At 44.2% G+C, this 25420-nt stretch overlaps 1 protein-coding gene across 2 annotated transcripts in view; it reads left to right on the top strand.

Annotated features, from left to right (window-relative positions):
* The window catches only part of Tdrd9 (tudor domain containing 9), a 104664-nt gene that overhangs the window by 36510 nt on the left and 42734 nt on the right, over nt 1-25420 (top strand). For both annotated transcript variants that reach the window (XM_075947775.1, XM_075947776.1), the window contains exons 8-20: nt 3277-3380; nt 10657-10721; nt 14428-14482; nt 14617-14701; nt 15619-15676; nt 19012-19116; nt 21099-21196; nt 22341-22472; nt 23212-23377; nt 23456-23519; nt 23593-23656; nt 23946-23990; nt 24645-24698. In XM_075947775.1, the coding sequence (XP_075803890.1) occupies nt 3277-3380; nt 10657-10721; nt 14428-14482; nt 14617-14701; nt 15619-15676; nt 19012-19116; nt 21099-21196; nt 22341-22472; nt 23212-23377; nt 23456-23519; nt 23593-23656; nt 23946-23990; nt 24645-24698 (1095 nt within the window). The remainder of the gene's footprint in view (nt 1-3276; nt 3381-10656; nt 10722-14427; nt 14483-14616; nt 14702-15618; nt 15677-19011; nt 19117-21098; nt 21197-22340; nt 22473-23211; nt 23378-23455; nt 23520-23592; nt 23657-23945; nt 23991-24644; nt 24699-25420) is intronic.

Raw genomic sequence — 25420 nt, 5'->3', positions numbered from 1 at the left:
CTAGAGGATGTGTTTTCAAGTTCGATTTCATCATTATCCTCGTGTTCTCGTAGTGCCGTCCAGTGGGGCCTTCTGTGGAGCTCGGCCCTCTGCCTGTGCTGTCTCCCTCTGCTCATCTTTTCTTACCATGTTTAGACATAACTGAGTATTTCTTTTCTTCAGAAGTACCTCTCTTAGTCCCAGGTTTCTCTGCAAACCTTCCTGACTTCTGTCAGGGTTGGGAGTATGATCTGTGCTTCTCTAGTTCCAAGTTCTCTTGTCTCTTTCCATTGTGACTCTACTGACCCCACCTACCCAAGCTGTATTTGCCAGGCTCCTTTTGGTCCAGTTACCATGTAGCAAGGTCAGCCTTAAGCTTACTGGGCTTTTTGAGAATAATGACCCTGTTGACCACTCTGGTCTATTTAAAAAAAAAAAAACACCTGGTTTTTCTGATGCCAACTTCAGGTGTTGCCTTTCAAGGCCCTTAGAAAAATCTTCTTTATCTCTTACTTTCAACTTGTTTTCTTTTGCAAGAATATCTTAGGAAAGGTCTATACAGTGTAAATGTATACTCTGATGGAATTGTGTGGCTCCCCGCCATCCGTCTGTGTGGTACCTTGCCCCAGTACAGACTATGCTGTTATGTTTTGTTTGAGGCAGAACCTCATGTAGCCAGGTTGGTCTCACTCTTGCTGTGTGGGCAGGGATGACCCTGAATGTCTGCTCCGTCTGCCTCTACTTTCTCAAGTGCCAGGATAGTGTGTAACACTATGCATGGCTAACAGCCCAATCTTTATACACTCTCTTTAGAGTTTTCTTCTCATTTTTAAAAGCCAGGCATGGTAGTTTATTTTTGTAATTCTCAATACTGGGGAGGTGGAGAGAGGTGGGACCCTAGGGATTCTTGGCCAGTCAGTCTAGCCTTCTTAGTGAGCTACAGGCCACTGGGAGGAAAACATCTCAAAAAAAAATGGTGTGGGCTTGAGAGAAGATGGCTCAGCGGTAAAGAACACTGATTGCTCTTCCAGAGGTCTTGAGTTCAATGTCCAGCAACCACATGGTGGCTCACAACCATCTGTCATGAGATCTGGTGCCTGCTTCTGGCGTGCAGGCATGCATCTGTACATAATAAAGAAATCTGAAAAAGGTAGATGGTGACTGAGGAATGCCTTCACATGACAGCACATATGAACATGTTTGTGCATGTATGCTCTCAAGCTAGCTATATTTGATATCTTACTAGAGAGTACCTGGCACTTGAGCTGACCTTTGGTTGGGTTGCTGGGTTGCCTCTCCTAGCCTTGATGCAGGGGGAGGAATTTGGTTCTGCCTCAACCCGATGTGCCATGCTTTGTTGACACCTGTGGGAGGCCTGCCCCTCTCTGTATGGGAGGAGGAGTAGGTGGGCACTGTAGAGGGAAAGTGGGGCGGGGGTCGGGGGGTGGGAATGAGAAGAAAGGGAGGAGAAACTGCAGTTGAGATGCAAAATAAATGAAAAAAATTAATAATAAAATACCCCAAAGGTCAGGTATTGGCACACACCTGTAATTCCATTCCTCTGGAGGTAGTGGTAAGAAGTATCAAGAGTTCAAAGGCGGCCTAGAATACATAGCAAGTTGAAGGTGAGACCCTGCATTACAACACCAGTAACAAGAGCAGCAATTTCAGGGCTTGGGTTCTAGAATTCAATGGAGTTACTTGTGATTCAGTCTCATGCCTTTTCTACATGGTTTGTCAATAGCAGGCTTCTAGGTGAGTTTGGCTTTGTGGAACATGCACGTTTTCCTATTTCTGTTCTGAAAAGTCACATTATGGACTATTGGTCACTGTTAGGATAGGGTAAGACATTAAGGCATGTCAGTGATGAATGTATTAGTTGAGCTTTGTTATTAAATGAAAGTAAACTTGCCATAATCAAATTACTAGAGTTGTAGTAATATTGGGAAATGGTTTAGACATTATCTCTAACACTTCTATATGACTAACTTTTGACCACCTGAAGACTCCTTTTGGTGTGTCCATCACAATATTATTTGTAAGGTATTATAAACAATAATTGATCCAATTATTAAACAAAATGCCTCCTTACTCTTGGTGGAAAACAGACAGGATATAAAGCAGACTGTGAGAACCGTGCTGTAGCAGTTGTGTGGGAAGCTGGAGAACACTGTGGCCTCGCCGCCTGCAGAGCTCTGTGCACAGACCCACAGACCGTCCTTCCAGCCTGGAGCCCAGTGTTCTGTGGAGGACCCCGGGCCAATTCTAAGTCATTAGGCTCCATTTGAGTTTGTTTTAATGTTCAGTTAAAAGTAGTCTGTCAATCTCTAAGTCTTAGCAGACAGCAGCCATGTCACGTAGTATTCTTAGGGCATACTGGGAGATAGATGTGGTTCTACCCTTTGCAGATAGTTGCTGTGTGTAGATGTTGGGGTTCTTAGGAGGTGGGGATTTGATACCCTGGAAGAGCACTGATTTGGAGGTAGGAAACCTCCCAAGTTCCCTAGGCCTTTGATGCAATTTATCCTTGTGCCTTAAAGGTAGTCTCTTCTTGGACTCTCTGATTCCATCTGTGTTGGCACTGACTTTAACACCATGTTTCTCCAGTATCCCAGGCAGCACTTGCCATCCCAGATCTTCAAGAGTAGCTTTAATGGCGTCGCTGTTGTAATTAATTATACTGTTAGGCCCTAAAGCCCCACCAAGGAGGAGGTCGCCCCAAGAGACACCCACAGCACAGTTGATGCAATAGCAAGAGGAATTTTTATTCTGCCACGTCAGAGGTCCCTCAGCCTCGAGAGGAGAAGGATGCCTGCTTTGTCTATTACAAGCTCTTTTAAAGGAAAAAAACCCACAAAATCAGGGAGGGGGGTAGTACAGAATCAAAGGGAAAGTCCAAAAATCATTTGTCAACTATTTTGACTAGTTCATACAATGGTCAGCTAACTCTACTTGATCAATGTTATGGCGGTTACAAGGAGGAACACCTGCAGGTCATCTCACCCCAGATCCAGGGTCCAGGTCTATTGAAGAAAGACTACGATGGGGATGGAAAGTACTCAAAGCTCCCGTGCATGTGTGGTTGGTTACCAGGGTCCTGATTCCCAGGAAGGGGGTACAGTAGTGCTAAGGTGCCTCCTAATGCTAAAGGCCTGGTTCTCAGGAAGGGGGGTGCAGTAGTGCTAAGGTGCCTCAAAGTCTTTCGTTGTAGACTGGTGGATGAAGGGGTGAGCGCATATTAAACCAGCATTTTTTCCTTTAGCTCCATTTAGAGATTCTATTTTTAATTTTTTTCAGCTCCCTCCCTACCGTTTGGAGGAGCCAGTGATAACAAAGGATGTTTATGAAGTTGCTGTCTCTCTCATTCAGATGTTTGATGACCTGGACATGAACGAGAGTGGGTAAGAGCCCCTCCAGCTGCACTTCCGTGTGTGTGTCATACACATGCTTGTGTTTTTGCATAGTAAGATAATAGCTGTAGACATTGGGCTTGTTTTGAGACAGAGTCTAGCTATCTGATGACAAGGTTGTGGCCTTCTTGCTCTTGCATGCTGGGATTTTGGGTGTGTGCTTCCACACCCAGCTGTAGGGACCTTTTCAGTCGTCAGCAGTCACTGGTCACTCTGCAGGTTTCTACTTACCAGAGCCAAAGTCGAGCTGAGTGCAGCTTTAGTACTTTTTTTTTTTTTTAAGCTAGCACTGGAGCCAGAAAGTGGGGTGAGGATGGCTTTTCCAGACACAGCAATCACAGGGCTTCCTCTGCCTCTGTTTTTGTTTCTGAGACATTTCCTGACACTTAGCATGCAATCCAGTTGTTCATTCTTTTAGTTTTTGTTTAAAAAAAACAAAACAAAACCTGAGACTTTCTTCCTTTAAGTACAGTTTAGGTTCTAAGTGCTGGTTTGGGTCTAGAATTTAAAAGTACTCAGTTGTTGAAACTCTGTGGTCCTAGTTTTATTGCATCACATAAATAGCACTTATTATTTTAGAAACAAATAATGATAATGGATATTCTCCCTCTCTTAGTAAACAAAACTAGATTGCTGGGGTGACTTTTTCCCTATAGACCTCTGAATTAACCCTTGTTTGTCAAATTTGGACTTCTTTTCTTGGCCTCCTTATATTTTTCCCAGATGACAACCTCCAAAGACTTTGTTGGTAAATGTTCTTAGCTTTTATTTGGGTAAAACATTGTTTTATTTCAGTTTCATCCTTTGTTTGAAAAAAAATCTATATCAACAGATAAAAAACTCAAGCTGGGAAGATGGCTCAGTTGGTGAAGTGCTTGGTTTGCAAACATGAGCTCCTGAGTTTAGTTAGATTCCCAGAACTGCAGGGGAAACCCCAGGCATGGTAGTGTGTGCTTGTAATTCCAGACTGGGTCTTGGTGGTCAGCCAGTTTAGCCCACTGGTAAGATTGAGGCCAGTGAGAGTTCCTGTCTCGAGGAAGATGGGCAGAGCTCTTGAGGATGACACTCAAAGTGACACTGACATTTTTCTACCTCACTGCTCCAACTCCCCCTCCTCCCTTTCTCATTCCCTTCTTTGCTCCCCACTTCCTCTCTTCCCTACTTCTGCATGCACATGTATGCACATATACCCACACTCATGTACACACACCACACACATGCATGAATTAAAAACTCTCATGTCTTTACTGTGACTAGCATGACTTTGGAAGTGTGCAGACAGTGTGGACCGGTTCAGTCTAGTCTGAACTCGCCCTGGCTCATGTCTTTGATGTGTGTACAGTGCTTAAGTGTAGGTTCGACTTCTTGCACCAGAAATGCTTGGAGTCAGAATTGTTTGTTTGTGGAGTGTTTTCACAGACTGCAATGGCTGAACCCAAATAAATACTCTAAACTCAAAATCATTTTGAGGAGCAAAGTCAAGTATCAGACTTTGGAGCATTTCAGAGTTTAGATTTTCAGAGTAGAAATTCTCAGTTTGTATGAAATTCTGTTTTTTTGGTTTTTTTTTTTTTTTTTGATTTTTCAAGACAGGGTTTCTCCGTAGTTTTTGGTTCCTGTCCTGGAACTAGCTCTTGTAGATCAGGCTGGCCTCGAACTCACAGAGATCCACCTGCCTCTGCCTCCCGAGTGCTGGAATTAAAGGTGTGCGCCACCACCGCCCGGCTAGTTTGTATGAAATTCTAAATTATTAGATGTTTCTTACATTTTATTTTTCTAATTTTATATACATAATAACATTGAGATAAGCATTAACAAAATGCATTTTTTAGCACTCTTTCTAAGTTTTGATTCTATTTTCATATAATCTTCTGGCTTGTGTTGCTAGAGATAAAGTTCCTTTTTCTCTGTACATAAATGTGCCTCTTCACGCTGGCTAACCTTGAGATACAGTCTTTATCTTCGATGACCCAGGGCCTCAGCTAGGAGTATTTCTTTGCTTGTGATTGAGTAGACTCATTGAGTCTCCACACAGGTACCCGAATGCTGCCCAGAAGCCTTGAATCTGTCGGCTTTAGCATCCACTGGGCTTCTTGTCTGAGCCCTTAATTATCAATAATTAAGAGTGGTTATTGCTCTTGTATATGACCCAGATTCAGTTCCCAGTACACACATGGTGGCTTAAAGTTATTTGTAACTGTTGAACACACACGGTGCAATACACATACTCAGGCATGTATATACATACAAACATACATTGAATAAATATTTAAATAAAATCAGGAAATATAATTTTAAAGGCATTTAAGATTTTTGCTTATCTTTTCATAGGCAAATTTTTATTGTTGTTTTGAGGCAGCATCTCTCTTTGTAGCCCTGACTTTCTTGGAGCTCACTATGTTGACCAGGCTGGCCTTGAACTCACAGAGATCCACCTTCCTTTGGCTCCTAAGTCTGGGATTAAAGGTGTGTGACTAGCAATAAGCCAGTTTTTATTTTATGTAATTATAATTCTTTGTGTGTGTAGCAAATGCATGTACGTGTGGCAAATGCATGTGTGTGTGGCGAATGCACATGTGTGCGTACACAGTGGACTAGAGACTGATGTTGAACATCTTTGTTGTTTCCATCGCACAGGGATTATAGGCAAAAGCTGCCTCTTACTCGTTAAGTATTTCATCCACCAAGCTATCTCCTCTGCCCTAACTTTTTAAATACTCGGTAGTATTCAATATTTATACTGACTACAGTTATCTGTTAACTAAATTATATCTTAATTGTCCTTTAGGTCTCAAACTATGAGTAGAGCTGCTGCAAAACCCTGCATGCAGGTGCATGTAGACACAGACATCCAGTTCACGTGCATGCAGGTGCATGTAGACACAGACATCCAGTTCACGTGCATGCAGGTGCATGCAGACACAGACATCCAGTTCACGTGCATGTAGGTGCATGCAGACACAGACATCCAGTTCACATGCATGCAGGTGCATGTAGACACAGACATCCAGTTCACGTGCATGCAGGTGCATGCAGACACAGACATCCAGTTCACGTGCATGCAGGTGCATGCAGACACAGACATCCAGTTCACGTGCATGCAGGTGCATGCAGACACAGACATCCAGTTCACGTGCATGCAGGTGCATGCAGACACAGACATCCAGTTCACGTGCATGCAGGTGCATGCAGGCACAGACATCCAGTTCATCTGGATACTTACAAGGAGCACCATTGCTGTCTCCTATGGCAAGAACATAACATGTTTTGTAAGGTCCCATTCACTCATTTCCAGTGTAGCTGCACCGTGTTGCACAGCCACCCACAAGTGGCAGAGTTCTGTAGCTTGATGTGCTTTGCTAGCTCTCTGTGTGTCTGTGGTGTGGGTGTTGGTTGTCAAAATGGGTATGAATGTTGTCTCACTGTTTCTTCTTTCATGAAGTGCTTGTTCATGTCTTTTGCCAATTCTTTCTTTCTTTTTTGCATTTATTTGTTCATTTTTCATTCCAACTGCAGTTTCCTATCTATCCTCTCCTCCTAGTCCCTCCTCCACTCTCCCCCCACCCCCATCCACTCTTCCACCATTTATCTTCAGAAAGGGGCAGGCCTTCATGGATTTCAACCAGCAATGGAATGTCAAGTTGCAGTGAGACTAGGCACTTTCTTTCCTATTAAGGCTGGCTGAGGTAACCCCAGTAGGAGGAGAGGATCCCTAAAGCAGGCAGCAGAGTCAGAGACAGCCCCTGCTTCCACTGTTAGGAGTCTTACATGAAGACCAAGCTACACAACCATAACATGTATGCAGAGGGCCTAGGTCAGTCAGTCTTATGTAGGCTGTGAGCCCTATAACCCCAGGTTAGTTGATTCTGTGCTATTCCTTTTGGTGTCCTTGGTCCCTCTGGCTCCTATAATTCTTCATTCTTCTCTTCTGGAGGATTCCCTGGGCTCTGCCTAATGTTTTTCTTTTGTCCATTTTTCTGTCTTAATATTTTTCTGTTTTATTTTGTTTGAGACAAGGTGTCACTATACAACTCTGGTTGGCCTGGAACTTGATATGTAGACTAGGGTGGCCTAGAACTCATAGATCTGCCTGCCTTTGTCTCCTTAATGCTGAGATTAAAGGTGTATGCCACCATAGCTGGCTTTTGCATGTATGTATGTGTGTATGTATGTATACGTATGTATATATATGCTGAATTTAAGTGTTCTTTATGTATTTTGGATAATAGTTCTTTATATCAGAAAAATGCAAATATTTTCTCATTTTTGAGGCTGGTCTTATTTTTAAAAAATTGATGGATTTTTGTTGAAATATACAGTTAATTTTAATCAAAAAATTTTTGCACCCCAGTTGTCCTAAACATAGAGTTGGAGCCGCTTTGGGGTGACTGCCACATCCTTGGGTTTGACTCGCCCCTTCCTTGGGCACTTGTTTGATTTCTGGCTTGAGATGTTTTTGGCCATTCACCAGTTCTGACCCTCTCCATACCAGCCACCCCGTTCTTCGGGGAGTCAAGATCTCGCAGTGAGTGATATGAGTCTGGCTTGCAGGACATCCAGATCCAGCTCTGCGCTTCACTACTGGTTTGTTACTATCTGTAGGTGTTTTCAGTGGTCAAAGCTGGAAATGAATGAATGAATGAGTCTCGTGTACCTCTGTGGCTGGGAGGACATGTGTGTATGTGCATGTGATGGGCAACAGCCTCGGGGTTGCCATCCAGCTCCTCTGGGGCAGGTTCTCATTGGCCTGGAGCTCACACAGTGGACTAGATTACTTGGCGATGGAGCCTGAGCTGTGTTCCTGTCTCTGCCCCCGCAGAGATGAATTACGATCATGTGCGTCCAGCATTTTTTACCTAGCTTCTGATGGCTGGACTCAGTTCTTCGTGCTTGTGAGGCACCGTGAGCACTTTATCAACTGAACTATCTCCTTGGTCTTTACTTTTTAATTAATAAAAAGTTATTATTATCATGTTTGTGTGTGTTCATGTGTCACAATGCACATGTCACAGTCAGAGGACAACTTTGAAGAGTTGTCCTACATTTATGTGTTCCAGGGCTGCTGCCAGGCTTGCATGTCCAGCACCTTTACCCACTGAGCTATCTTGCTGGCCTAAGCCCTTAATTTTCTTTTCCTTTTGTTTCCTTGTTTTTACATCTGGACAAACTTTCCCTTCCCTCCTCACCTTCCAGTCCCTCACCGCTCCCTCCCATCTCCCACTCTTCCCCCTCCATTTCTCCCTAGAAAAGGGCCAGCCTGCTGTGAATCAGCTATCCATGACACTAGTACCCCCTCTTCTAGTAAGGCTGAATGAGGTAGCCAAGTAGGGAGAAAGGGTCCCCAAAGCACAAGCCCTTAATTTTTGAAATGGGATTAGACTGCTTTTGAACTTCTGGGCTCAATTAATTTTCTGCCTCAGCTTCGCAGGTATTTGACTCTACAGGTATATACCACCATATGAGGCTTGGAGATTTTTTATTTTATTTACTTATTTATTTTTAATTATTTTTCTCTTTGTGTGTGTGTTGTGTACATGTATATATGTATTTGGAGGCCAGAGGACAACTTTGTATGTCATTGGGAACATCACCTCCTTTGAAGAAGGGGTCCACCCTGACCTATAGCTTGTCAGTTATGCAAGGTCAGGAGTCCTGGGGACCCTTCTGTCTCTGCCTCCTCAGTGCTGGGATTGTACACAGATGACACCACACTTGTGTTTGTGCAAGTACTGGGGATTGAACTTGAGTCTTCAAGATTGCAAGGCAGGTGCTTTATTGGCTGAACCATCTCCCTCGCTCCTTGGGAATGTAATTTTAGAGCTAGTCTCCCTATTTAGCACAGTCTAGTCTTGAACTCCATAAATTTTCACTTGGTCACTTTGTGATTGAATCTTCATAAACTTTATATATGCAGTGTTGTTATTAGTATTTTTGATAACTCGGTTTTTATTTAGCATTTTCTCTTTGATCAGTTAGTGAACCCAGGTTTTTGCACACGCTAAGCATAAGCCTTACCCCACTGTGCTGGGCCTCCAGCCCATTTTACACATTGGTATTGATCTTGAATCCTGCAGCTCGATGAACCTAGAATCCTACCTATCTTGGGGGTGTGAGTGTGTGCATGCATGTACATACACTTGCGCGTATGTTCATGCCTGGGCTAATTGCACGCCTTGGGTGTTGTTTCTTGGACACTGTTCACTATTTGGAGCAAGGTCTTTTGCTGGGCTAGAAAACTTACTAGGCTAGGCTGGGTGGCCAGCAAGTCCCAGAGATCTGTGTGTCTCTTCCAATACTGGGATGATAAGGATGTGGCACTGCGCCCAGCCTTTCCATGTGGGTTACATGTTCCCTTATTCTCCATTGTGGTTGCTAGTCTAGGTGACAGTGTGTCTTGTCCTTCTTGGGCTTTTATATGGCTGCCTCCTTCTTGCCCCTTATTGTCTCTCTGAGCAGTCATTTCATATGCAGGTTTGCAACTCTTTATGTGTATGTGTGTTTTGCCTGCACATCTGTCTGGATACCATGTGTGTGCCTTAGTGTCTTTGGAGGTCAAATTGGGACATCAGATCCCCCAGAACTGGAGTTACAGATTGTTACGAGTAACCATGTTGGTGCTGGAAATTGAACCTGGATCCTCTAGAAGAGCAACCAGTACTTTTAATAGTTGAGCCATCGCTCCAGCCCCAGCTTATAACCCTTGTCCTGTGTTCATTTGTTTCTTTCAGTCTTATTGCTAAGTTATTATTTCTCCTCTGTTTCTATACTGGGAGTAAGCTCCAGAGCAATGTAGGGCCTTTCTGTCTGTTACTGCTGCCCCTAAACTACATAGAGGAAGGTGTGAAATACAGTGAAGGGCCCACAGGTCTGTGGAAAACTGGAAATTGTATTTCATAGAGAAAAAACTGTGGTAGTGAGGGGGTGGTTATCTGGGATCCGCATCTATGCACACACTTTGTAATAATCTGGGCTTTAGTGAAGCTTACTTGTAGTTATTCTAAGGTTTATATGTTGGGGTTCTAGATTATAGTGTTTAAATTTCCAGGAGAACTTTTGCAGATAGTGTGTCTTACAGGCAGATGCAATGGAAGGCAAGAGCCCTAGCTTATTGCCTGGCTGGCCTCTCTGTATGCTTCTGTCTTGTTTGTCAGAACGGAAGAACATTACCTGACACAATCTGCAAGAGCTTTCACGGACAAAGCCAGTAACGTCAGGGTCTCACGCAGCAGGGACTTGATTCAAACTTGTTCACTTCACATTTTGACAGGAACAAGACCTGGTCGGGGGCCCAGTTTGTGTCGGAGCGGAGCAGCGTGCTGGTGTTTCTGCCAGGTGTGAATGTCATCATTTTGTGACTGGGGTTTTAATGTTCCAGACAGCACAGGTGGTGAAAATGGGGTTCACGCGGACGACTGTGACTCAGCTTGGCCTGTTCCCATAGCCTTTGAGTTATCTCAGAGTTCATATTGATAATGAAGACTAACTTTTTCAAGGCTGTCTTGCCAGCGTCACAGTTTCTGGTAGGATGTTTGCTTTGTTTAAGAGCATCCCTGTGTGGTCATGACTGAGGTGATTGTCGTCAGTTCACAGTGCAGCATGCTTAATGAGAGCAGAGCATGAAACACCACGGAGTCCTGCTCAGTGCTTACGAAAACAGGCTCCCACTGCACCTTTCTGAAAAGATGTGTCGTGTCTAACAGTACTTCATCAAGATGACTTCTCAAGGAGTTTAGTTTGATCAAATTATAATAATTCACATATTTGTTGTTGAAAGGTAATATGCAGATCATATGAGTATTTGTGCACGTAGTGATGGGAACAAAAGCACACAAGAGAAATTTAATTTTGGAATGTAACATGTGAATTCCAAATCTGTCACATTTTGTTTACTAAATGGACTCATTTTATGTACAGAAAGAACCATAGGTCTATATAGTTTGTATCTGTGCTTATATATCAAGTGACTTGTGTGTGTGCATACTATGTAAGGGAAAAGCAACAACAGAGCTATGTCACCACTCAGTACCTAGCATGTGGTAAACACTGTAGCAAAATTAATAAAAACACAGAGACTGATATTGGGGTTCAACCTGAAGACCAGAAAAGCAAAGTAGTCAACCACTGGCTCTTACCTCGACCTCACAGAAATGGCGATGCTGCCTCCAGGAATCTCAGAGTAAGATTGTCTGAGAGCTTCTCCTCCCGTGTTACATCCCTCTCTAATGCTGGGGTTAAAGGCGTGTGTTACCACTGTTTTGTCTGTAAGGCTGACCACTCTGTGACCATCAGGCAAGCTTTATTTATTAAAATACAAATGAAATATTGCTACAAAACACTACCCCAGAAAGATGTTCACAGGTGATATTTTACCTTCAGGTGTGTGACTTTCTGTTATATGCTAATGTAAATCCAAGTCTGGCATAGTATATGTTTCTGTGTTTCATTAATTGACTTATTTTCTAGCAGCTCTGCACTAGCTTTTCAGGGCTGTGCTAAAAAGGTACTGTAAATTGGATGTTTTAAACCAAAAGGTGGTCTATTTCCCCTCTGTTATGGGAGCTAGGCATTCTAAACAGGTTGTCAATAGGCACACTCCTTGGCAGATCCAGGCTCTTCTAGCTCCACGTGGGTATCAGGCCTACTTGGTGTTTTTTTGTCTTGAAACAGTTCCACTCTCGTCTCTGCTGCTGCCGTGTGGCCTTCTCTGTGCATCTGGCTCTCTCCTCCTCATGAAGCTCACAGTGCTGGTAGATGACGGTCTCAGAATATCGCCCAGACTTTGTCATAGCTAATTATATGCACAATATTTTTTGAGAGACACTGTTGAACCTGTAAAAGACCTGAATACTGATAATTCAGATGAGGCAGAATGCATATTCAGGTGCTATAAGTCAGCAGACACTTGGGAACCTACTCCAAAGGACCAAATCTTCTGAAGTGTTGTTACTTGGGATCAAACCCACTGCCTCTCATGTTATACAGAACTCTGCTGCTGAGTTACACTCCAGTCCATTTTTTCTTTTGAGACAGGATTTTAGTGTAGCCCTGGCTGAAGTGGAACTTGCTGTGTAACCCAGTCTACCTTTGAACTGGAGATTACCTTTCACCTCTCAATTGCTGGGATTCCAGACAGGAGTTTCCATATCTGGCTTTACAAATTGCTTTTGATAGGAAACATTTTGTGTGCTCACCAGAGGAAATTCGGAAAACATGAGGGAAGAAAAGAAATTGCTTATATAGCCAGCACTCATCAGTAGTCACTGATCTGGCAAGGAAGACACTGCTAGAATGTATATATTTTAAAATAAGTTGTTACTAGTTAGTGTCATGATACATTTGTTTGTAGTTCTGGTACAAAAGGCTAAGGAGTCAAATTGAACTGGCAGTGTCTTTGAAAAAGTTATCATTTTATCTTGAGATAAATCTAATAAACAGACTTGCTCATTGAAAACTTTACAACTCTGAAGCAAGAAGGTAATAGAAGATGCAAAGGCCTCCCCTGCTCAAGGATTGGTAGGATTAATATTGTGAGAATGGCCATCCAACCCAAAGCAATTTAGTGCAGTCCTCATCAAAACTGCAATGTTGTTCTTCACAGAAATTAAATAGTTTCAAAGTTCATATGGAAGCACAAAGACCCAGGATAGCAAAAACAATAATAAAATAAATAAATACATTGCTGTAGAGCCAGGTGTGGTGGCACATGCTACTAATCCCAGCACTCAGAAGCCAGAGGCAAATGGATCTCTCTGAGTTCAAGGCAAGCCTGGTCTACAAAATGAGTTCCAGGACAGCCAGGGCTACACAGAGAAACTGTGTCTCAAAAATCCATAAAAACCACATTACTTTAGGAAGCACTGTTCCTGATGTTCAGTTATGTTATAGAATCATACTAATAAAAACAGCATATAAAATGATACACAGACGACCCACTTATGAACCCACACTCCTACTGCCACCTGGATTTTGACAAGAAGCAGGAAATGCACATTGGAGGGAAGACAGCATCTTCAGTGAGTGGTCTGGTCAAATTAGATGCTCAAGTAAAGAATGAAGCTAGATCTTACCTCCCGTCCTGTACACAACTCAGTTCCAGTGGATCAAAGACCGCAGCATATTTGATAGAGGAATACACTCAGCTTCCAGGCACAGGAAGAATTTTCTGAACAGGACCCCAGTAGCGCAGGCATTAAGGCTAACAATGACAAATGGGATGCCATTGTTCAAATGAATTACAAAATGAGAAAAAAAATGCATCCGATCAAGGGTTGGTACCTACAATATATAAAGGATACATACACAAAAATAAGAAAACAACCCAATTAAAAATTGCAGCAAGGAATTAAACTGCATTCTCAAAGTAAGACAATAGCTGAGAAACATTTTCAGAGTTACTTATTTTTATGTATGTAAGTGTTTGCCTGCATGAATGTCTGTGCACTGTGTGCATTTCCTGATGCCAGGAGACTAGAGAAGGTGCTAAATGCCCTGGAATTGGAGTCACACATGGTTCTAAGTCACTATATTGGTACTGGGTACTGAACTTCTGTCATTTGGAAGAACAGCAAGTGTCTTTAACTGCTGAGCCATCTCTCCAGCCCCAACTAATAAATATTCTTAAAATATTGAACATTTTTACTTCTCAGGGAAACTCACATTAAAACTACTTGAGATTTCCTATCACACAGCCAGAGTGGCTACAATGAACCAACAGTGGCAAGTGCTGGATGGACTTGGGCCAGGGAAAACACTTATTTCTTGTTGGTGGGAGTGCAAACTGGTGCACCCACTGTAGAAATCAGTGTGGTGGTTTCTCAAGGCTCTGTAGCATTGGTATATCTCTTGTTATCTGTACATTTGCTCTAGAACATAGCTCTTGGGGAGCAGGGAACTTTGTTCTGTTGACTGTACATCTGCAGAGCCTGGCATAGTACGTGTAACATAAAGACGTAAAGAGTCTCACAGTAAGTTGTCATTTTAATATGAAGGTTATGTTTTAGCAATAAATTCACATTTGCCTTCTCTGCTTTCTCCCTAGGTCTGGGTGAGATCAATTATATGCATGAACTTCTCACAAACATGATTCACAAAAGGTGTGTCTAAATGCTGACTTTTGCCTTTTAGAGTGTTGTGTAGCTTATGCCTTACATAATCTTAATTTCCTCACCGAGTAGTTACTGTGTCTGCTGCGTATCTTGTGATATTTTATTTTACTTCTGTTTCTTAGGTTGCAGGTCTATCCACTCCATTCCAGTGTGACTTTAGAAGAACAGAATAACGTATTTTTAAGTCCAGTCCCTGGGTACAGAAAGGTAGGAGGCTGGGAAGATGAAGTGTGAGACATAATTGTTCTTAGTGGAGAACTGCGGTGCCTTGGCTCCTTCCCAGTGTGTCCCACACTGCTGTTGAGCCACTCAGGCAAATCGTATTGATGAGAATTTGTACCCTTTCTTGTTGTACGTTATTTTGTAAATTGGTTTTATGAAAAACTAAGATTCTTTTGTTTGTCTTGAGACAGGGTTTTGCTATGTTGTCAAGGCTGGCCTTGAATTTGAGATCACCTTGTACCATCTTTTGAAGTTCTGAGGTTATAGGATATATACTGGCAAACAGTATATCTATCTATTTTTTTTTCTGAGTTAAGGGCTGGGGATTTGCTGTCTTAGGAGTGGGGGCGTTGTCAGAAGCTGTGGTCTAAGTCCTCCGGAGGTTGTTGGCTGTTTTGTTTTTAGCCCCTACTCCTTACAGCTGCCTGGGATGACCAGGGTCTGAGATGTGAGCTTTTGGCTCAAATTTTGATATTCTTGAGGATGTTTGGATCTTAAAGCAAAGTAGATTCTGGATGTAACTCCACAGTGCTCCGCGTGGCAGTGTTTGCTCTGGATTTAGCCTGATTGTGCTTTTGGTTCCTGGCAATCCAGCCTGATTGTGCTTTTGGTTCCTGGCAATCCCACAGCCCTCTGCTGAAGCTCTTACAGTAGATAGGCCCATGAGCAGATCCTTGGCCATGCCACACCTGCGTTTGTAAAGCCCCTGTGTTGTGTGTATCTGATTTTCTGTACATTGGGGCTTCTTGATAGTTGTGACCTGAAAAACTATGAAGATGGCTAATTTCTAATTTCTAACTTAGTATTTACACTAATATTCAAGATGAAGACCTTTTCCTAACTGTTGGACAGTGTCCTGAGCAGAGGGAAAATGTCCACCTGTTGTGTTTAATGCTCCACAGATTATTCTGTCCACCAACATTGCAGAGAGTTCCGTCACAGTTCCAGACGTCAAATATGGTAAGGCGTTTTTCTGCGCATGTCCTATGTGAAAGGTGGCATCCTTAGGCTCTCCTGTGCCACGGGAGCTGTTCCTCTGTTTGGGAGACTCAGAGAGAGGCTCACAAAGGTCCAGTCCCTTGTATTCTTGGCTCATCACTGTTACCTCTGAGCAAACCCTTTCCTTTCCTTCAGGTAGGGCTGCTCTTGGGGATGCTAGGCCATTTTAAGGGATCTGTGATAGAAAGGTAGGCAAGCGTTAGGGAGGAGCTGGGAGCTGTTTTCTGAAGGTAGCTTAGATGGAAGCCATGGTGGATAGCTGCATTGTACACACACACACACATGCACACATGCACACACGCACACACACACACACACACACACACACACTTGTACACTTACTCACTCCTGAGTTTGTTGTGTTCATCAGTCATATTTGAGGGACCAGTGCATGTAGTCAGGGTACAGTACCATGCCGAGGAGGACTGTGTTATCACAGACAGTTAACAGGTGAACTACAGTTTCATGTAGAGACAGCTATGTAGGAAAAGAAACACGGGAAAGAGCTCCAGTTTTGGAGGAAAAAGGTATTTTAGATAGGGTGTGTCTTAGGCGACTATGGCTGTGGTTACACACTGTGACCAAAATCAACTTAGGGGAGGTGTGTGAGGTTTTACTATTTACTTCATACATGGAAGCTTATTTTTAGTTATGAAATGCCTGGCCTGGCTTTTTGGTAGCCAGCTTATCTTATCTTAAATTATCCCCACTACCTTTTGCCTCTGGGCTTTTATCCTTCTTTCTTCTGTATATTCTTCTGTATATCTTACCTTCACTCTTACTCCGTGCCTGCCCGGGGGGGTGGGCTCCTTGTGTCCTCCTCTCCTTGTTCTCTTGTTCCTCTTTTCTCCATCCTCCCAGAGTTCTCCTCCTATTTATACTCTGCCTGCCAGCCCCGCCTATCTTTGCTCCTGCCTCGCTTTTGGCTGTCCAGGCCTTTATTGTACCATCAGGTGTTTTAGACAGACAAAGAATCACAGCTTCAGTTAATCAAATGCAGAATAAACAAAAGTAACACTCCTGAAAATAATATTCACCAATAGGGAGGAAAGGTTTTGTGGTGGTGTTGTTTTGTTTTTTGTTCTACACTTACACATTATAGTCCATCATGGAAGGAAGTCAGGATAGGAACTTGAACAGGGCAGGAACCTTGAGGCAGGAGCTAACAACAGAGGCCATGGAGGGGGTGCTGCTTACTGGCTTGCTCCCCATGGCTTTGTCAGCCTGCCATCTTTTAGAACCCAGGACCATCAACCCAGGAATGGGTCCACCCACAATGAGATGGGCCCTCCCCCATTAATCACTAATTTAGAAATCCACCAACCTGATTTATGGAGGTATTTTCTTGATTGAGGGTCCTTCCTGTCATATGACTTTAGCTTGTGTCAAGTTGACGTAAAGCTGTCCAGCACAGGGTGGTATCAGTTACTTTTATATTGCTATGCTAAAACACCATGATCAAAGAAGGTAATAGTCCATCATGGTAGACCCGAGATAGCAGGCAGGAGGCAGCTGTAGCAGCAGCTAAGAGCTCACATCTTGAATCACTAGTAGGAAACAGTTTGAGAGAGCACACTGTGGAGAGTGGGAAGCTTTTGAAACCTCAAGCTAATTCCCAGTGACACGCCTCCTCCAACAAGTCCACACCTTCTCCTAATCCTTCCCAGACAGCCTCCAACTGGGGGTCAAGTATTCATGTGTGCAAGACTTATGGGGGACATCTCGTTTGGCCTACCATTGGATGACATGGAACTCCTATGAGGAAGTGGTGCTTGAACAAAGGCCTAAACTGAGTGAGAAGTGAACTGTGCAAAAATGTGACTCAGACATAAGGAATAGAGTTCAGGAGACCAAGAAGGAAAATTGTATAAGTCAAGGGAAGGGAAGCAAATAGGTGTTTGTTTCTGTGCCAGTAGAAATTGTGGAAAGATAGATACAAGTCTCTGTTTTCATGATGCAGTCAGGTGATTCTTAAAGAGATAACACAGGAGTCAAAAATTTGTGAGCATTAGAAGAAAAGGTCAGGAAAAGACAGGAGAGAAATTTGGGGAGGGGCCATGATGTTTTAGTAGGAGTAGTAAGAAAAGGACATAAAATTCAAGTCTAATTCTAGTCATGAAACCACAGAGGTCAGGGCTTCCAGACCAGTATCAAATGGAGGAAAGCAGAGAAATCCTGGGCCACAGATGCCGGGCCTCACAGGACCGCTTTGCTGAGCGAGGTGGAGAAGAGGGGTTCTGGGTGTAGACCCAAAGGAGGCAAATGAGAGGAGAGAGGGGGATAAGCTAAGGGGTGAGCGCTGATGGACATGCACCTGAGGGGGTAGACACATCCAGTTCTGATTTGATCCTGAAGACAGGCATGTTGGAGAACAGAGAGATTTGCTGAGGGGCCTTACAAGGGATTGTGATGTGTGGTCTGAGCAGAGGTAGCCAGAGCAAGGGATGGTGTAGATTGACAGGAACAGGCTGGGTAGATGCTAAGACAACTGAAGGTGGTAGGAGTGCAGATCAGAGTTCCAGTGAGGATAAAGGTGCTTAGGGAAGAAAGAAGATAGGTGTTTAGGGTCATTTGGATGGAGGCAGGGCTGTGGCCTGACAGGATAGGGGGTGTGGTAATAGGAAGATGTCAAGGTGGAAAGTAAGGTTGAGAGGGAGGCATCAAGACCCTGAGAGGCGAGAATGGTCAGCACTGCTTTTGCTGGACTTGAAGTCACCGAAAGTTGTGTTAGGACTGGTGGTATGAGATGACTGGGGAGTCAGGTGTGGTGAGAGTTGTCTGGTACAGCCTGAGGAGGCACACTCTGCATGGGAGGCAGGGCAGGAGTCTGCCTACTGTTTCTCCAAAGCACAGCTCGTCCATACACAGGACAGGAGGTGCTTGGGGCGGGGGTGGGGGCGGGGACCGGCTGCTGAAGGGTTCCTTTACCTGGGCTTTGATAGATGAACATCTTGAAGCACAGAGAATGTAGACGGACATAGAGACGGGCACACAGGATCTGAATCTAGATCCAGAACATTAGCCTGCTTCCCCTATCTCTGGTGTAATGAGGTTTTGGAGTAATTCTAATTTTTTGGGTGCACCCAGGCAGGCCTTTATGATAATCTGGGCCTTACAAAGACCCAAAGACTTCCGTTGTGATCTAGAGAGACCTTGGTTTCCAAGGATAGGAGCATGAGTAGTCAGCACATTTCCAGAAGTTTCTGCAAGCATGCCAACTCCATTATACCCAGGCGCTGTGGGCTGTCATAACCCATGTTAGCTTTGGTGCTTACGCTTTTTTTTCCTAATGGCAGTTATAGATTTTTGTCTGACCAGAACTCTGGTTTGTGACGAAGATACAAATTATCAGAGTCTGCGGCTGAGCTGGGCCTCGAAGACCAGCTGTGACCAGAGAAAAGGTAAGGCGTCTGTGGTAGAGTGCACTAAGGCCTCGGTGGTCACCCTGTTGGCCCAGAGCTTTGCTTTAGCGTTTTTGCTCATCAGGCACCTCCTGTGTTGGGACTGGTCTCAGTCACCATTCCTCCTTGTTTTTCTCCTCAGTGTTTGGGTCAGCTCCTAAGGAACAGGTGGCCTTTACTATCTCAACACTTTGCATTTTCAGTGTGAAATTTTAAGAAAAATATATTTAGTAGCTAGAAGCCAAGTGGATCACTCTGGTGATTTTGACTGGCTTCCCTTGGACCACCTCTACATCCTGCTGTTTCTAGGATCTTTTTCCTAGAGAGTTCCACACAGGGATCAAGGTTTGGTGTACCACCCACACACTTCCTGGACAGAGCTGCTGGGCAGGGCCTTTGGCCACAGAAGTGAGTCTGTAACCTGCTTAGCCCAAATGTTGCCTTCTGTAGCAGGAGCTGGCTTTAGCGGGACAGCATCTGTGGTGTGTACTGAGAGATGAGTCTGTTTTATAGGGATCCCCCCCCCCACGAAGGGAGGTAGGCAGAAGGCCAAAGAATTCCTTCCGGGAAATTACTGCCTCAGAATTGAACATGTTATATGCACGAACAAAGTACATATGCATTCTTACCTTCGTGTAGATTCTGGTTTTGGTGTTCTCTTTCTTTCTTAGTCTTTGTAAGAAATGTGAGGTGAGCATGTTGTGTCCTGAGACTCGGGGACATAGCAACTGCACAAGGTTTTCCTCAGGTAGAGCTATATTGACCCAGAAATCTGGCTTCAGGCCCCTTTCTTGACTGCTGTGCTCTATCCACTTTCCTGAGGTGCCCTTTGCAGAGAGAGCTAGGAGATGTTGAAGGCGCCATTGCAGCCTGGCTGCCAAGAGTTTCATCAGTGTGAAAGGCTTCCTTAGTGGCCATTTTCTGCACCTCCACAATGTCTGAGCCCCCTGCCCCCAACATCCTTGCTAGCAGATGACGTCACTGGGTTTCCATTTCAGCCATCGTTGGATGCCTATTCCACCTTGTTTGATTTTTGACTTGATTCCATAATCGTTCATAGGGTTAAGTGGCTTTTTTCTTTGCTGGCTATTGTCTACTCCTCAATGAATGCTTGTCTCCATCTCTTACCTTTTTAGGATTTATTTACCTTTATTTATTTATTTGCTTAATTCATCTTTGAGTCAGGGTCTCTTACCATGTAGCGCTGGCTGGCATGGAACTCACGGTGTAGAACAGGCTGGCTTTGAACCCAGAGATCTTCCTGGCTTCTGAGTGCTGGGATTAAAGGCTTGCACCACTACACTTGGCTTATTTATTTTATTTAAGTTGTGTATCTATTAAGGACCCTCCTCACCCTTTTCTTGCTTGTAAGATTTGCTTTCGCTCCACAAATAGTAATTGTCACACCAAACGTAGCAGTTTGTCGTCCTCTTGGGGTGACCGTGGCTCTGAGCTCTGTGCGTGCTCAGTTCTCGCTTATCTAATATGACAAAGCTGAAGGATGCTTGTAGGAATAGTAGGACAGACGGACACACAGAAGCAGGGACAACCTGAGCAGGCAGGACTGCTCCTCAACCCTCTGACAGATACAGATATTTGCACTAGGTGAGTCACACTTCTGTCGCCAGCTACATGGCTTTTCTGTGATGAGCTCTGTTTTACTAGCCTGAGCTAAATCTTCTAGGAAATGTGTCGTTCAAAGTGTTCTGGGTTCTGTTGCATTTTGGCTAACTTGTTTTCTTTCGAAACTTGTACTAGATTTTAAAACATTAAAGGAGCACTTAATCTTAATTTAACTTATTCTGACTTTTTAGGATAATTTTACTTGCGATAGCATTAGAATAAAGATAATTTTTTTTTACTGGCCTAGTGTGGTAGAAGATTAGGTTTTTCCTGATCAGTGTTTAGTGGCTGTTTTACAGTCCTCTCCACATTGATGTTAATGTGATCAATGCCACATTGGGTTGAGCATCTTTTTGCAGGCCGGGCTGGACGGGTGTCCAAAGGATACTGTTACAGGCTGATCCACAGGGACTTCTGGGACAGCTCTATTCCGGATCATGTCGTTCCCGAGATGTTGGTAATGAATTTCATTCATTGTTAGTGTCGGCTTTGTGTGTATATGTCGTTTTATTGTTTACTCAGCATTCTGCACTCTGTTCTGGCCCTTATATTACTGATGCTCTTAGTAGGCTAGGGTGGCTGACTAGGGAGCCCCAGGGATTTACTTGTCTCTGCATGCATGCCAAGAACATGCTACAGTTCGTAAGTAAAATTAGAACAGCTCTGGGAGACTGGGTTTAAACTGTGTAGGTTGGGGTTGCGGTGTGGTTATTAGATGGCAGGGCCATTCCCCTGTTAAACCAGCTCACAGGACAGCAATGTTTGTGAGTATTTTTAAATAAAAATATTTTTTAGTGTATGGGTGCTTTCCCTGAGTGTATGTCTGTGCACTAGGGCATGCAGTACCTGTAGAGGTCAGAGGAGGGTGCTGGGCCTTGTGGAGATGGTATTAATCCATTAGATCAGTGCTGGAAACCAAACCCCAATCCTGGGAGAGCAGCCAGTGCTCTTAACCACCAAGCTACCTCTGCAGCTACCCTGTTCTTAATTGACAGGCTTATATTGCCTAGTATCTGTTGGCCCTATAATACCATCCCCTGTGGAATGTCAGTGTAGTCTGTTCCTTTTATAATGAGTAATTATGGATTGACCTCTCCTCTTTTCTGCTTTTCTCTCTCCTTTCTCTTTCTACTCTCTTAACGTCCCTCTTTTCCTTTTATGTCTTTTTGTTCCCTTCTTTTTATTCTACTTTTAACCTTTCCCCTTTCCCTCTTTTTTGAAAAAGAGTTTTGCTGTATAGCCCAGATTGGTTTCAAACTCAGCATCCTTTTGCCTGTTTTTCTAAGTAATGGGATGACAAGCATGTGCCATTGTGCCATGCCCGACTTCTCTCTCCTTCCCCGCTTTCGGCTCTGTGTAGGGTCACTCTTATACCACTGTTCTCAAACCCTGTTCCTCCTGGCTCTGTCTCCCAGGGGCTGGGATTACAGGTGTGCAGCCAAGCCCAGCTTCCTTCTGCCTTTTCTTCCCTTCCCTCCTCTGCTGTTCCTCTCTATTCCCATCTTCTCCTTTGCATCTTCTCTTTGGAGCACAAGACATATGAGCAGGTTAATTGGTTTAGTTACCTTATCATCTCTGAACTGAAATTCTGTTATTTTCAGCGTTGTCCATTGGGAAGCACAATATTAAAAGTGAAGTTACTTGACATGGGTGAACCAAGAGCTCTGCTGGCAACTGCCCTGTCTCCACCCAGTCTGAGTGACATTGAGCGAACCATTCTTCTGTTAAAGGAGGTGGGACTTGTGGAATTACTTAGTGATGGGAAAGCTAAGACCTTTTCTTTGTGGGGGAGCCCAAATCTCATAATTCTTAAAGTAGCTTTGTTGTTGAAAGTGCTCGGTGTGTGGTGTTTCTGAAGCCTACTACGCACGTCTCCATCCTGTGGCCCCACCCCGAGGAGCGTCAGCACTCACTGGCCGCTGCTAGTCTGTCTGTGTTATCTCTCTGCTATGTGCCTTCACCCCAACCCTCCTGCCACCCACTGCTTGGCACTTTCTTCCCATTTTCTCTCCTTGGACCACTCTTGACTGAAGTACTGCTCTTGTGACTTTGCCCCCACTGGCCCCGAAATCAGCTGAAACAGTTCACACACTGTTTCCTGGGGGCCAGGGATATTCTGCTTCTGATCCTCAAAACCTGTGATACCAGTGTTCTCCCCTCAGAAATGGTTTGTTAGAATACCGAGTGCTGTGGTGACTGGACCCTGTTTTTCTCTGTGTGTGTCCCGTTTGTGAAACTTGGGACTAGGTAGACTTGGGGAAGTCTCTAGTGACATGGCGTGCTTTCTAGAAACACTGAAGGGGGTGAGCTCAGTGAACACATTGGAGCCAGTAGCCCTTTACAGTTAGCCGAACTCTCCAGAACCTAACTCCTTAGAAGTTGGTATGCATTGCCTGTCTTGCAGTTCTGCAGTAAGGATGTGGGGAGTGGAGCTGTGTCAGCGCTCGTTAACACACTAACTTCCTTCATAAGGTTGGCGCTCTGGCAGTTAGTGGACAGAGGGAAGATGAGAACCCCCACGATGGCGAATTGACCTTCTTAGGAAGAGTGCTGGCACAGCTCCCTGTCAGTCAGCAGCTGGGTAAACTCATTGTGCTGGGACATGTATTTGGGTGCCTGGATGAGTGTCTTATCATAGGTAAGTGTGGGCCGGTGTGGGGAAAGTGTGTTGGCTTGTGAGGCCAGTCGGTCCTCATCCTCTGGTTACTCTCTCTAGCGGCAGCTCTTTCTCTGAAGAACTTTTTCACGATGCCTTTCCGGCAGCATCTGGATGGATATAGGTATTTAACATTCTTACTGTGTAGGGCCACCTTACTAATGGCAGCAGATGACACTTCATTAACCTGTTTTCAGGAACAAAGTGCACTTCTCAGGTAGCAGTAAGAGTGACTGCCTGGCCCTCGTGGAGGCATTCAAGGTGAGTCTGTCTCATCCTCTGGAGGCAGAGGTGGTCACCCACGCCACCAGTGTGTTTTCACACCCTGCCCATGAGAGTGGAGAGTGCTCTCTTCTGAACATGGTGTTGGTAAGGGCTTCTGATGGTCAGTACAAAGTAACAAGTGCTGGAAGGACCAGTGGACCAGACAATTTCCCAGAGTTGATTAAAAAGTAATTTGTAGACGTTGTGTGTTCAACCATGTGTTGACATTGGAATTAAATCCAGCTAACTAGTGAGTTATTCTGAAGCTGTGATTGTGTCGTTTTAGGCCTGGCAGGCTTGCAGACAGCGAGGAGAGCTGCGGCATCCCAAGGTTGGTCACATTTCCTTCTTGTCACCTTTCTGATGGCTGGCAATGGTCAGCTTTTCTGCAAGCCTGTCTCAGTCTGGTCACTGCCTGTGCATTGTGGTGGCAGTAAGACCCGAGGTCATTGAAGGTAGTTACTATGTGCTGTCCTCTGGGAGGGGCAGGTCAGGACATTAGTGACCAGGTCCTGCTGCAGGCTGCTCAACAGGTGGCTCAGAACTAATGACACTGGTTACACAGGAGCCTGTATTTCATCTTTCTCTTTCTCTAGATGAGGCTTTTTATTCTAAAGCAGTTAGGCTCCAGAGCCGTTGGTAGATGTGTCTTGTGTAGTTTTGCTGTGCCACAGTGGGTCTCTAATCTTCCCTGTTGCTACAGTGTGACAAGTCTTTCCAGTTGAAGCACACTGTGCCTTTGATTTTGTGTACAGGTAGACTTATAAGGAGAGTCCTCCCTGTGTCGTGTTTGTGGTTTGGGGGCTTTGGTCTGATGTTGGAAGCTCTTGTGGAGGACGTCCTGTATGTGGTCATTCAAGTGTATTGTTAACCATGGCCGAAGCTTAGCCCTTGTTGAGGATCTGGATGAGATGTGTGAATTGTAGGAGCAGTTAACCTCTGCCTTGCTGCCTCATGCTGGACACTGTGCTCTTCTGTGTTTAAGGATGAACTTGACTGGGGACGGCTAAATTACATTCAGATAAAGAGGATCAGAGAGGTAAGCTATAAGTTCTTTGACTTGGTTAATGCAAATAAACTAACTTAAAATTTGGTCCTGACACACCAGCAGTACACAGGGTGTAGGAGCAAATTCTGCCTGTTCCCATCATTAGCAGGAGGCCTTGAGGGTAAAGACACCTGCAGTGATAATCGCTTGGCTCCAGAAATCCTCACCAAGTGTCATATGTAAATGAACACGTGTAAACTTGGCAGCTATATTTTTCGTATTTCTAAAGATAAGCATGTGATCTTTTCATTATTAACTAATTAACATAAGTAAACACATTATGGGTTTTGTGCTGTTGATCCCAATTTGTATTCTTGCAGTAAGCCTCCTTGATGACATTTTAACATGGCTGCGTTCTGATTGCCAGTGCTTTCTCTGGAAATGCTGCAGTAGCTTTATAGTGAGACTGCCCTGAGGCTTGTGGGTATTTGTGGGCGTACATCCACACACATGCTTGTATTAGCCTGTTCTCTGGAGGAACAGAACTCAGAGTTAACAGACATCTACAGATCTACCTCCATTCCTATCTATAGCTGTCTATCTACCTACCTACTTACCTTTATCTATGTATCTATCTACTTACCTACCTATCTATGGGATTTATTAGTGTGTGGTCCAGATAATCCAACAGTGGCTACCTACAAACAGAAGGTCCAGCAATCCAGTAGTTATTCAGTCCCCGAGGCTGGATGTCTCAGCTGGTCTTCAGTATA

Source organism: Microtus pennsylvanicus, chromosome 14 (assembly GCF_037038515.1).
Source record: "Microtus pennsylvanicus isolate mMicPen1 chromosome 14, mMicPen1.hap1, whole genome shotgun sequence".
In the NCBI taxonomy this organism is placed as follows: Eukaryota; Metazoa; Chordata; class Mammalia; order Rodentia; family Cricetidae; genus Microtus; species Microtus pennsylvanicus.
The sequence above is the reverse complement of the archived record's forward strand: the minus strand, read 5'-3'. Positions and strand labels throughout refer to the sequence as shown.